The sequence below is a fragment of the Pseudorasbora parva genome, chromosome 4, assembly GCF_024679245.1.
Source record: "Pseudorasbora parva isolate DD20220531a chromosome 4, ASM2467924v1, whole genome shotgun sequence".
NCBI lineage: Eukaryota > Metazoa > Chordata > Actinopteri > Cypriniformes > Gobionidae > Pseudorasbora > Pseudorasbora parva.
The window spans coordinates 14,878,891-14,890,894 of record NC_090175.1 but is presented as its reverse complement, the minus strand read 5'-3'; the positions used below and the strand labels follow the sequence as shown (position 1 = coordinate 14,890,894).

General features: G+C 37.3%; 1 protein-coding gene across 1 annotated transcript in view; it reads left to right on the top strand.

Annotated features, from left to right (window-relative positions):
• cfap58 (cilia and flagella associated protein 58) overlaps window positions 1-12,004 on the top strand; it is a 145,928-nt gene that overhangs the window by 91,380 nt on the left and 42,544 nt on the right. Inside the window, exons 14-15 of the mRNA XM_067442635.1 lie at window positions 3,617-3,728; window positions 3,828-3,932. Coding sequence (XP_067298736.1) covers window positions 3,617-3,728; window positions 3,828-3,932 — 217 coding nt within the window. The remainder of the gene's footprint in view (window positions 1-3,616; window positions 3,729-3,827; window positions 3,933-12,004) is intronic.

Here is a 12,004-nt window from a genome sequence, read left to right as displayed (position 1 = left end):
TTTTTTTTTTTGGCGGGATATGATTTTGTCCATGGGGAATTGGTTGGATGGTTGTGTTTTGATATTGTTGTGAGCTGATGTGAGTGACAGGTTGTCCCGCCCTCACACCAGTAAACATCATTAGAGAAGAGATGTTGCTGCAAAAGGGAAGGGACATTACTTTGTTTAATGATTAAGAGAGCACGTGAACACGCACATCACAAAATATAGTATGACCTCACATTCTGTCATTTCTTTCTTATTTTATTCCCCTTTTTATTAATGTTTCTGCCTTATTTCAGCCAGGAAGAGGTTTTATGTGTGTGTGTCCTTAGAGATGATTTTGTAATTTATTTATTTTCAATGTATTTCAAGAGGCTTTTCTATTGTGGCTGAAAGAGCGTAATTTGGTTTTCCCAGACTCTGGCAAACCACTAGTGCTAATAGGTTTGCTGATGGAGCTTTCAAGTTGTTTATTTGCAGAGTTGAATCACTGTAGCACTGTGAACACACTGGCCATGGCTGGACCTGGACTTTTTTTTTTTTTTTCAGTCTCTTTGGTACATTTCTTGAATCCTCCTTAACACTTGCAAACCAGTAAACTCATTTCTCGAAACAATTCGTGCAAACAGACCCACACAATGGACTACACTGATATGGTCATTAATATAAATACACTTTTGTGAGATGAACTAAGGAATTTCAGCAACTTACAGGCTTTTACAGGTGTTATCAAAGTGAAAGTCTTGGTGTCATTGTTCACAAACAAGATAGTCAAAATATTTAGCCACGTTGTCAATATAACAGTGTATGCTGTCAGTATTTTCAGATGTAATCTATGGCTGCAATTTTTATGAAAATGATTGAAAATGCACAAGGCTGCACTTTTTTTGTATGCCATATATAAAATTTGAACAGTACAATTGGACACATTACTTTATATGGGATATTAATTGCAAAAGACTATATAGGATTCACAGTTGTGCTTTTATTTTTGTATTTTAATGATGTTGTTGCAATATATAAAAGAAAATACTATGTACACATTTTACGAACAGAATTCTGCAGTCTGGCAGAATGAAGACAAGACGTTCCTTGTCCCAATCCACTGACAGAGTGTGATTCTGGGGACTCCTGGCTGGCTCGCCAAATTGTGGTAGATTTTTACCTACACCTGACTTAAGTTAAACTGGGTGTCCCAGACACATTTAAGTTTATACTCTGCTAAAAGTACTTCAATACCTGTTTAAGTCAGTCAACGTCTCAACCTTTTTGAACACTGTCACTCAGGAATAAGGTCTCTAGTGTACCACTAAATTCTAGAAGTAAAATCTTTATTGTCTAATCTACTGTGCAGAAACGAACCAGACAGACTCTAGAAAATGCCTTTGGAATGATTTAATTGGCTGAGAGTCATCATAAAAATCTCAGAGAATCTCACCAGCAAAAAAGAGTATTTTTTTTATAGAATTGGAGCATGGCAAGGGTTACATGATTATTTACATCTTTTTTTCTACAATATGATTGGTTCTTTATATGTATAAGCAAACCCTTTTGATACTAGGTAAAATAAAATCTGGATTTCTTGAATACTTCACTTTATTACAAAAGTCTTTATATTTAGATATCTGTCTGGTTTATTTTCCACTTTTTGTTATATTCAGACATGATTCAAACACATATCTTGTCTGAAATTTGTCTGGGGAGTCTGCTTTATATTTTCTACTGCACAAGAGGCGTGATCAACTGGCACTAATTCTGTATGCAATTGCATAGTCCTTCAACCAATCAGACCACAAGAGGCATGATCAACAGGCAACAATCCATCGTTTTTCTATTTTTCATCGTGTCAAACCTGCAAATAGGATGGTCGACCAGATGGATAAGCGATTGGTTCCTGCAAAAATGTAACAGAAGCAGTAGAAATTAACTGGTTTCCAGTACATTTGACTTTGGCCTAAGGTTTGGGGACATTTAGGTTTCAAATGCATATATTTATCCTGAAAAAATGTGTTAGTTATGATTAATTAAAAATTCCATCACAGCATAGATGTGTATGTGTGTTTGTGTGATATAGTATGCATCTGTATTAAGTGTATTTACTATACAATGTGAAATGTCAGTGTAATATAAATCACTTCCAGTAAGCATACAGTGCTAGAGTGCACTTCACATTGTTAAAATATATACCTGTTCTGTCATGCGTAATGCTATGACTGAGAAAACGGGTTTTCTCCCAACATTTCGCTGCACCATTCAACCTTTCGATCACAATTGAGAACATAGTCCACAGTTAGTGGTCCTTTTTTAATCTGAAACATGCGTATGTCCTTTGCCTTATCTCCCTACCTTTCCACCACACATCCATACTTTCCACCACTCCTCTTCTTCTTTCTGGTTTTGTTTCTTTGTTGTTCCATTATAAGAAATTTGAACTCTGTTGTGGTCTGTCTATATGCTTTACAGTTGAAGATTCATGACATGCATCTCCAGGGCTCCAGATTGCCACCAAATAGTTGCATTTTGCTACCAAAATGTGAGAGTGTACAACTGAATTTTATATCCAGTTGCACGTGCGACCAGTAAATTTGGGGAAAAATGTTTTTTTTTTTAAATAGATACTCCAATTACATGCTCTCTAGAATGCTGTATTTGCTGATGTGACACTGTCACATATTTTTTGTTTTGTTTTACAGTTTTTATAGAAGTACATGACTCAAACGTAATGAAGTCATTTTATTTAAAAGAAGAAACCTGTTCAAACATACATAATACAAACATAAAACCAGTGCTTATACTCTGTACAGCAATCATTTAAACATCAGCCTGCATTCTTACACTGTTTTTATTACAATGGTAAAGTGTACATTTCTTTCTTTGCTGCAAATATGCCAAACTACACGAGCCAAGCTCTACCTGTTCGCTATCAGAATCGTTCAACAAATGGTTCATTATGTTTACTTCACGAACGAAATTTACCACTTCATTCAATTTGTTCATGAACTAGATCCCTCGTTCAGACTCAAAAGTATCCGAGTGCCGTCAAGATGAATCTCTGGTGTCGTGCACTTGCAGCAAGAGCCCACTCACACACTGTTCTGATTGGCTGTGGTTTTTGCGCCTGGTGTGGACAGACAAGTTGCTTGTTACCGGAATTATGCCGCGTTACGTGTAGTTAGGACACAGTATTAGACTAAGCAGCAAATGTGTACATGGACCAACCATAAAAGAACTCTGAATGCTAGAATGTATTCTGTATGTATGTCTATATAGAAAAGCATGTATGCCTACAAGTGTGTTAAGAAGCTTGGTGCAGAGATGGAAAGGTCAGCTAGGATTATGTTTTGAGCCATAACCTGTCAATATGAGATCTAAGAGATTTGTTTCTCCCACTCACTCCCATTCACCCTCTTGTTTGCGTTTCCCTGTTTGTGCCTGTTGTGATGCATAAGTAAATAAGCACAAGTCTTCAGATCCTCTCACGCAAATTCATTTTTTAAAGTGCTGTTACGTCCTGCCAGAGTGCAGGGGACTTTAAAAGACTGACTATAAATTAGTAGGTTATTGTTGCTTTTTATTATGGCCAGAAAACCAGAGCCAGAGTTACTTTACCGGTGTGCTTTTGTTCTGATGGCAGACAGGAAGTGTTTCATATGCAGAGGGAGCTGCAGAAAGAGAGGATAAAATGTCGTGCTCTAGAAGATGAGCTCAAAAATCCCCTGAATCTACACCGCTGGAGAAAACTAGGGGTATGAACTTATATTGGCTTGTTGCCGAAACAGTCATATAAACAATAAAATCTTCCAAAACTGTTCGATGTTGGTTCTAAAGTCTCTCTTTCTGTCTAGGAAACTGATCCAAGCACCTTCGAATTGATTCAGAAGATTCATTGTCTGCAGCGGAGGCTGATAGCTAAGACTCAAGAGGTTGTGGAGAAAGAGCTTCTGCTACAGGTAAAAAGATTCTCTCATCCGTACTAGTCATAGAACAATCATATTGCATCATGTCATTGGTCAGACAGACAGATTTGATTGGTCAACAGATTTTCCCATCCCAAAATAACACCATTCAGTAAAATGTTACAGTGGTGTGTGGTGGTGTTTTAAAATGAGGAGTCAAAGTCTTCACCATTTTTATATACAACAAATCTAAATTTATGTCCCTTTTTCACTCAATTTTCCTGGTTAAATAAACATTTCATAAAAAAGAGAGACGAAATGTAGCTCTATTTTGTAATGTAATATTTATTAAAACCAAGTAGCTATCCATTTCATCAACTTTGCATTTTTACATTTATTCCAAAATAATAACTAAAGGCAGCAACAATTTAAACAGTATATATATATATATATATATATATATATATATATATATATATATATATATATATATATATATATATATATATATATATTATTTGTGAACTAATGTTCATCTTTTCTTTTTAATAGTAAACTTATTTTCAGCAGTCATCATCAAGCTTGTACATGTAGACTACACTGAGATGTTAGCAGCAGATCCTTTAATTTAATCCTTTAATAGTTGCTAGCTGGAGCCTCCATGTTACGTGTAGATGTATATCTGAAGAAGGTTCCAAGACTTCCAAAAACTCAAAAGATCTTTATTCTCAAAAACTTGTCTTTACAAGAAACATCTAACACTTCCTTAAAACATAAGAACCACAGACGGACATCTAAGGTGTTAACATCAAGATCGGAACAAAGACAGAGTGAAAACTAGGAACTTAAATACAGGCACTGATGAAAGACTAACAAGGGATAACAGGTGACCCAGATGATGAGACACAGCTGACAACACGCTGGGACTGACAGTGGTGGGAAAACTAGTGCTGCATCCCAATTCGCCTACTTATACTACGTCCTAAAAGTATGCACTCTTTTTGTGAAGAAAAGGTATATACTTTTGAATGTGTAGCAGAAAAGTATGCAAGCTTCGGGACATACTACTTCGCCATCTTTAACGGACTCTGTCGCTTAGTTACGTGCATCCCGTCACCGTTTATCTGCCCTGTCAATCATCGTCAGATTCATCACAGTTCAAATCCTCCCCATTCAATTTAATCTCCTACCGTATCGGAGAGAAATGTAGCCGCTTGTTGATCTGCCATGTGTGGGTCTTTGTGGGTCAGAGACTCTCCTTATGTGTTTACAGTTTAAATATAATGATGCATTTAAAAGTTAATGGCCAAACGTGTCATTAAAAAAGTTCACAATGCTGCTGCAGGTGAAATGTAATGTGGACAACACTGAATAAATATATTTTTGTCAGGTTAAATATTGATAGTTGGTCACTCAAACCCCTTTATCTAAACTTTTCTACTTAACCATCGAACTCGCACATCCGTCATGTTTGTAGTTTTTTAACGCTTTTTATCCGCGTTTGTAGTTCCAATCGAATCCTCGTCCAACTCGCAGTGGGTTGTGGGCAATATCAGCCGTTAGAGTGCACATCGATCCGTACTACAAATTCGGACCGGAAATAGTAAACCATCCGGGAATCTTTGGAATACTCTTTTCAACATACTACGATTTGGGACATACTAATTCTATTTTCGAATACTATTTAGGATGGATAGTATGCGAATTGGGACGCAGGGTAGAACAAAGAAACATGTGACCAAACAGAAACCAGGAAGAACATGAGGAAAACACAGGAGACTGGATATGTGACACTCCATGGATCGGACTTTGTTTAGCACATCCCACAGATGCTCGATTGGATTGAGATCTGGGAAATTTGGAGGCCAAGGCAACAACTCAAACTCATTGTTGTGCTCCTCAAATCATCCCTGAACCATATTTGCTTTGTGTCAGGGTGCATTATTCTGCTCAAAAGGGCCAGAGCCACCAGGGAATACTGTTTCCATGAAAGGGAGTATATTGTCTGCAACATTGCTTAGGTAGGTGGAACGTGTCAAAGTAACATCCACATGGATAGCAGAACCCAAGGATTCCCAGCAGAACATTGCCCAACGCATTACACTTCCTCCGCTGGCTTGCCTTCTTCCCTTAGTGCATCCTGGTGCCATACGTACCATCCACGCCATCCACGTGATGTAAAAGAAAACTTGATTCATCAGAACGAGCCACCTTCTTCCATTTCTCAATGGTCCAGTTCGAATGCTCATGTGCCGTGCCCACTGTTGCCATTTTTGGCAGTAGACAGGGGTCAGCATAGGCACTCTGACTGGTCTGCGGCTATGCAACCCCATGCTAACACCTTTCTATCAGAACCAGCATTAACTTCTTGAGCAATTTAATCTACTGTAGCTTGTCTGTTTGATTGGACCACACGGGCCAGCCTTTGCTTCCCACGTGCATCAATGATCCTTGGCCATCTATGACCCTGTCGCCGGTTCATCGCTGTTCCTTCCTTGGTCCACTTTTGATAGATACTGACGACTGCAGACCGGGAACACCCCACAAGAGCTGCAGTTTTGGAGATGCTCTGACCCAGTCGTCTAGTCATCACAATTTGGCTAGACGACTGGGTCAGAGCACCCTTTTTTTTAAACTAGCTCAAATTACGCTTACACTTGCCGATTTTCCTGTTTCTAACATATCAACTTTGAGAATGTTTTTTTCACTTGCTACCTTATATATCCCACCCACAAACAGGTGCTGTAATGAAGAGACAATCAGTGTTATTTACTACTTCTGTCAGTGGTCAATGCTATGCCTGACAGTTGTGATAATATTTCTCAATACGACTGTTTAATAAAATGTTTGCTAAGACGTTAAATCAACCCTTCTTAATAACCCAAACTTTTGAATGGTAATGTATGGTAATGTAAAAAAAAGAGTTTTTCTCAAGTTACATAGAAGACTTAATGTTTATCTGGCATTTATCTAACTTAACAAAAACAAATTGGACTAAAAAAATGATTTTTTTTTTCTTTTTTCTTTTCTGTGCCTGTAGGGCTTTTGCAGAATGTCGACCATTAGTTTTACACATCCTCTGTGCCTTGCTTGTTCCATTATTACATATTTTGACTAATTTGATTATGCTTTCAGCTCCTAATAACAGTAAAGCACTCTCTACTTTTACCATACTAAAATCCACATAATTCTTCAGATTTTCACCAAAACTATGAAAAACTCTGCATATTCTTTCTTGGGTGATAGCTATTAATTTTGACTCGAGTACATTTTTTAATGTAACGTGAACTGAGAGAGAGAGACCCATTTTTTTTAATGTATGTTATTGTCACCTTTCTGCTATTTAATTCAAAAATACACAACAAGCAGAGTCTATTATTTATGTTTAGTCATGCTTTATTTACAGTACAGTCTTGGACTAACATGAAGCACAGTCATTTCCCTCTTTTTGTCCTTGTGTACGGTGTCTAGTATTCAGAGGGCCCTCCATTATCTGTAATGAAGTGATCCGTGCTGTTCATTGCTCAGACTAGAAACAAATGTGATTGCTCAGATGTAGCAGGTGCTCGAGCAGAGCTTCTTGAGGGAGCAACATTTGTTTACATAAATGCACTTGGAATCTCTGATTAGGTTATGAATGGAGAGCTGGAGAGAGGTGCTGTCGGCCTGACTAGGGTAACGTTTTATACTGTCTCGCTTTTTTTATTTGGGATTTATAATTGATTTGATTTGTTTGAGGATTATGATAGTGGTGCCAAAGCAACTAATCAGAGATGTTATAGAACTGAAAAAAATAAAATAAGTAAATAAGACAAAAGTTCTCAGTTCGTCTGAAGGAGACAGACAAAATGTTCTAGGAATAGATGCCCACTTTACTTTCACCATTACGAGATGGGTAGACATGGACTGTGATGTTCAGTTTGATGGTGTTAAGAGTTTTTTTTTTTTTCTCACTTCGGATCTTGAGCTCAGATGCAGTGGAAATGATAAAATGGGCTTTCAAAATGCCATTAACATCAGACAGACAGCCAGTTTAAAAAGGTTCTTTTCACTGACTGTATCAAATGAAGCTTAACGGACTGGTTCACAATCTAAGGACCAAGCAACCGTTTTTAGGTATCAGATCATATCAAATCATGTGTTCACTTTTTCTTCTTAAACTCAGTACAAAATCCACTATATTTGCACTGAATTTTAGCTGTCTGTACTAGAGCCATGTAGTTTAGTTTTATACAGTAAATATACAGTATGTACAAAATAAGAAGAGCATCTTTGCTCGTTGCATTGTTGCTGCTTGTTTTTTCTGGGTTTTGTACAATTTTCAGTTAAAGTTTTCATTGAAATATTTGTTTGTTTTATAATTAGGGCTGTTAATCGATTAAAATATTTAATGGCGATCAATCACATAATTGTCATGATTTAACTTGTGATTAATCGCAACTTAACCACACATTTGGATCCATTGTAAATGTATCTTTAATCAATGTTTCAAGTTTTTAATCAACTAATCAACTATGGGTATGGAAAAATATGCATGCTTTATGCAAATGTATGTTTATTATTACATATATGTTTATTGGCTCAGTGGTTCATGTAGATTGTCTACAATATACAAGGTTGGTGGTTCAAACCCCGGTTCCACTTGACCATGTGTCGAGGTGTCCATGAGCAAGACACCTAGCCCCAGCTGCTCCCGACGAGCTGGATGGTGCCTTACATGGCTGACATCGCCGTTGGTGTATGAATGAGTGTATGAATGGGTGAATGCGAGGCGATATGGAAAGCGCTTTGGATGGCCATAGGTCTGTTAAAAGCGCTATATAAATGCAGTCCATTTTACCATTATTGAAACCATACTCAACAGAGCATGAAGACTAGACATGTTTCAAAGGTCACAGATGTTTTTCAAAGAACTTGTTCAACTTTAAAAGGTTCTATCGGAGCTTCGTATTTGGAACCCCTAAAAGGTTCTATATGGAACCCTTTTTAAGTGCCAAAAGGGTTCTTTCTTGTCATTATAGAGCCTTTTTAGGCCTTGATCACACAGAACGCGTTTTTCAGGTTCAAAAACGCGAGGCGCATATATATATATATACACACGCACGCACGCACGCACGCACGCACACACACACACACACACACACACACACACACAGTATATTAGTGCTGTCATTGGACATTGTCAAAACATTGGAGTTTTGAATATTTTTATATTGTAATAATTTTACAGTAACTCTACTTAATGTAGAAGCAACTTAAAAACTGCTGCCAAACATGACATGGATCTGACGCGCTGCCACGCACATCTCATTTTCTCACAACTCTTAATGCTCATTTAAAGCGTGATTTAACTAATTTAAGACTTCTCGTATGAGAATACCCGACAAAACGGGCATTTTGGCATAATTGCGTGTTATTGTTTGCTCAATCGTGAAAGAGAACAGGCACACTATCGGTGCACACGATACTGGTGCGCATCTTTCTGTGCATCGTGTGTGTGTGTGTGTGTCTGTCAATCACAGACAGCGCATTCTCTTTTTGTCTTGTCATGCTTAAGTGGTTTAAAATCATTTGCATGAATAAGAGCTTGATCATATAATGTAATGCTAGCCAAAGGATGGATAAATACATAAATATTTTAACGTGTTAAACTGAACAAAATAATTGCTTGTGGTAACGTGCTTATTTTGACAAATTCGGTTTGGTTTCACAATTAACAACTGTTAGAATGCACAAGTTCATCAGAATAGTGTATTTCTATGCACAGTTTCACACAAAGGACTCTGATTGTCAATGGACTCCTGATTTGAGCTTTTCATGCACACATTCTCTGTGTGGAAATGTGCGCATTCAGGAAGGAACATTGGGGTTCAGTGATAATTGGGTTAAAGCTCTCTGTTTTACAACACCCCTATAACTCATTGTGTAATTATGAAGTCGCTCAGGCACATCTCTGTGTATTGGCTTGAGTGCTGTGTGTGTGTCTTGAGCTGCATTTGATGTCTTTTAAAGCAGCCCCACCACAGCTGTTAGACAGAAGGGCATTGTTGTATTGTTTTGTAGCTGTTTGCAGTGAAAATTGTGACAGCGTGTACAATATAGCACCGTTTAGGACACAATAGCAAAAAGCCATTGCAGTCAAGACAATGCTGCACTTCTGTAGACGGAGGACACTTGTGATTTAGAAAGGATGCGAGACAGGCTCCATTTTCAATATAATACCCATTATAGATCTTGAAGTATTCACAATGCACCACTTTACAGCAAACAAAGAACAGGCGATGTTTTTCACAGAGAAACACTCTAATTGTCGCATTATTTGCATTGAGGCAGTGCAATAATAAAAGAGGCACAGAGCATATCATGTCATTTAATATTCGTGCAGGCAAATCTGGACTGGCGATTAGCGGTCAGCTATTTATTCATGCATAGTGACTGCAAGAAATGGCCCAATGACTCACTGTGGTAAGAAAGGAAAGGCTGCTTTGCCTTTATTATGGGGTTTATTATGCCCTACTGATAATGTAATTTAACACTATATGCATCATATCACAGATGAGTCGTAAGGTCAGTGAAACTTTCGAATCAGGTGCTGCAGAGTTCAATTGACTTTTCCAAGCTGAGTTTTAATTTGGGCAAAATGGAAAGGAAGGTGTTATTTTGTATTGCAGTAGTTCCAGAACTCAGAGAAAGGTCATAACCTCTAATTTCCAAAGCTCATGCGTGAGCACTTCTTTCAGTGCTGCTTTATTTCAAGCTCCTTAGACCAGCTTTGAACTCTCTTTTGCTGCTTGCACTGACTATCCTGTTTAGTACACACTGCTGTAAACTACATTTAAGTGTCATGGACATGTTCAGAACTTCTGGTATTTAGTGGGGGATCCCTTGAAATAATTAAGATCTAGTTTCTTCAAGGTGATTTTGTAGTTTTCAAAGTCAGGGACAGTTGACAGGGGTATAGTACAATATTACAAGTTGCACTTATGAACATTGTAGTAAAATTTTATGTAATTAGATCAATGTAAATTTTCAAAGAACATTTATATTAAAAGGATAGTTCACCCATAAATGACAATTCTGTTATCATTTACTCACTTACAAGTTGTTCCAACCTGTAGGAGTTTCTTTATTTTGTTGAACTTTAAAACACAGTTGGATCCAGACAGTTCACAGTTGCTGTTAACTTCCATAGCAGTCAATGGCTACCATCAACTGTCTGGTTCCCAACATTCTTCAGTGTATCTTCCTTTGTGTTCAACAGAAGACAGAAACATTTACAGGTTTGGAACTTGAGGGTGAGTAAATGATGGGAGAATTTTTACTTTTATAGGTGAACTATCCCTTTAAGTAGCTGTTGTCAACATTGATAATAATAATAAATTTGCATTTTATTAATATTTTAATATTAATAAAAATGCATTTTAAAAACTGTTAAAATATAAAACTATTTTAAATTGTAATATTTCATAATATTTCCGTTCTTGCAGTTTTTGATCAAATGAAGGCTTCTTTATTAAGCTAAATATATATTTTTTCAAAACATAAAAAAATTGTACCAACCCCCAAATTTTTGTGTATAGCCAAAACGTTCTTGCATAAAAGTAAAACAGATGCAAATTTACTTAAACGTGTAATTGAACAGGTTTTAACATTTACATTTTTTAACTGGTTGTCAGGCATTCTATTTATGCTTTCTGTTGCTTTAGGTCACACTGTGTTAGGGTCACGGGTGAGGATGAATGACTGTAATGTGCACAATTACATTTCACACTGTAATGGATTTCTTTGGCTGTTTTAAATAAAAATACCTGGAGTCTGCAGACGCAGGTTTTCTGGAGCCATCACAGTCTGGATGGGCCTCCCCTGTAGTCCTCGTGCCAAAGAAAGATGGACGCCTTAGATTTTGCATTGACAAAACCAAATAGAACGGCATAACAGAAAGTGACGTCTACCCTCTGCCAAATCTATTGAAGTAATCCCTTTCGGGGGTGGTCTTTTTTTTCTACTCTCGATCTTAATAGGGGTGGGTGTTGGCAAGTGACTATAGATGCTTCCAGTAAAGCCAAGACAGCCTTTACTACCCCAACAGGACTATTTCAATTTAATGCAATGCCGTTTAGACTTAA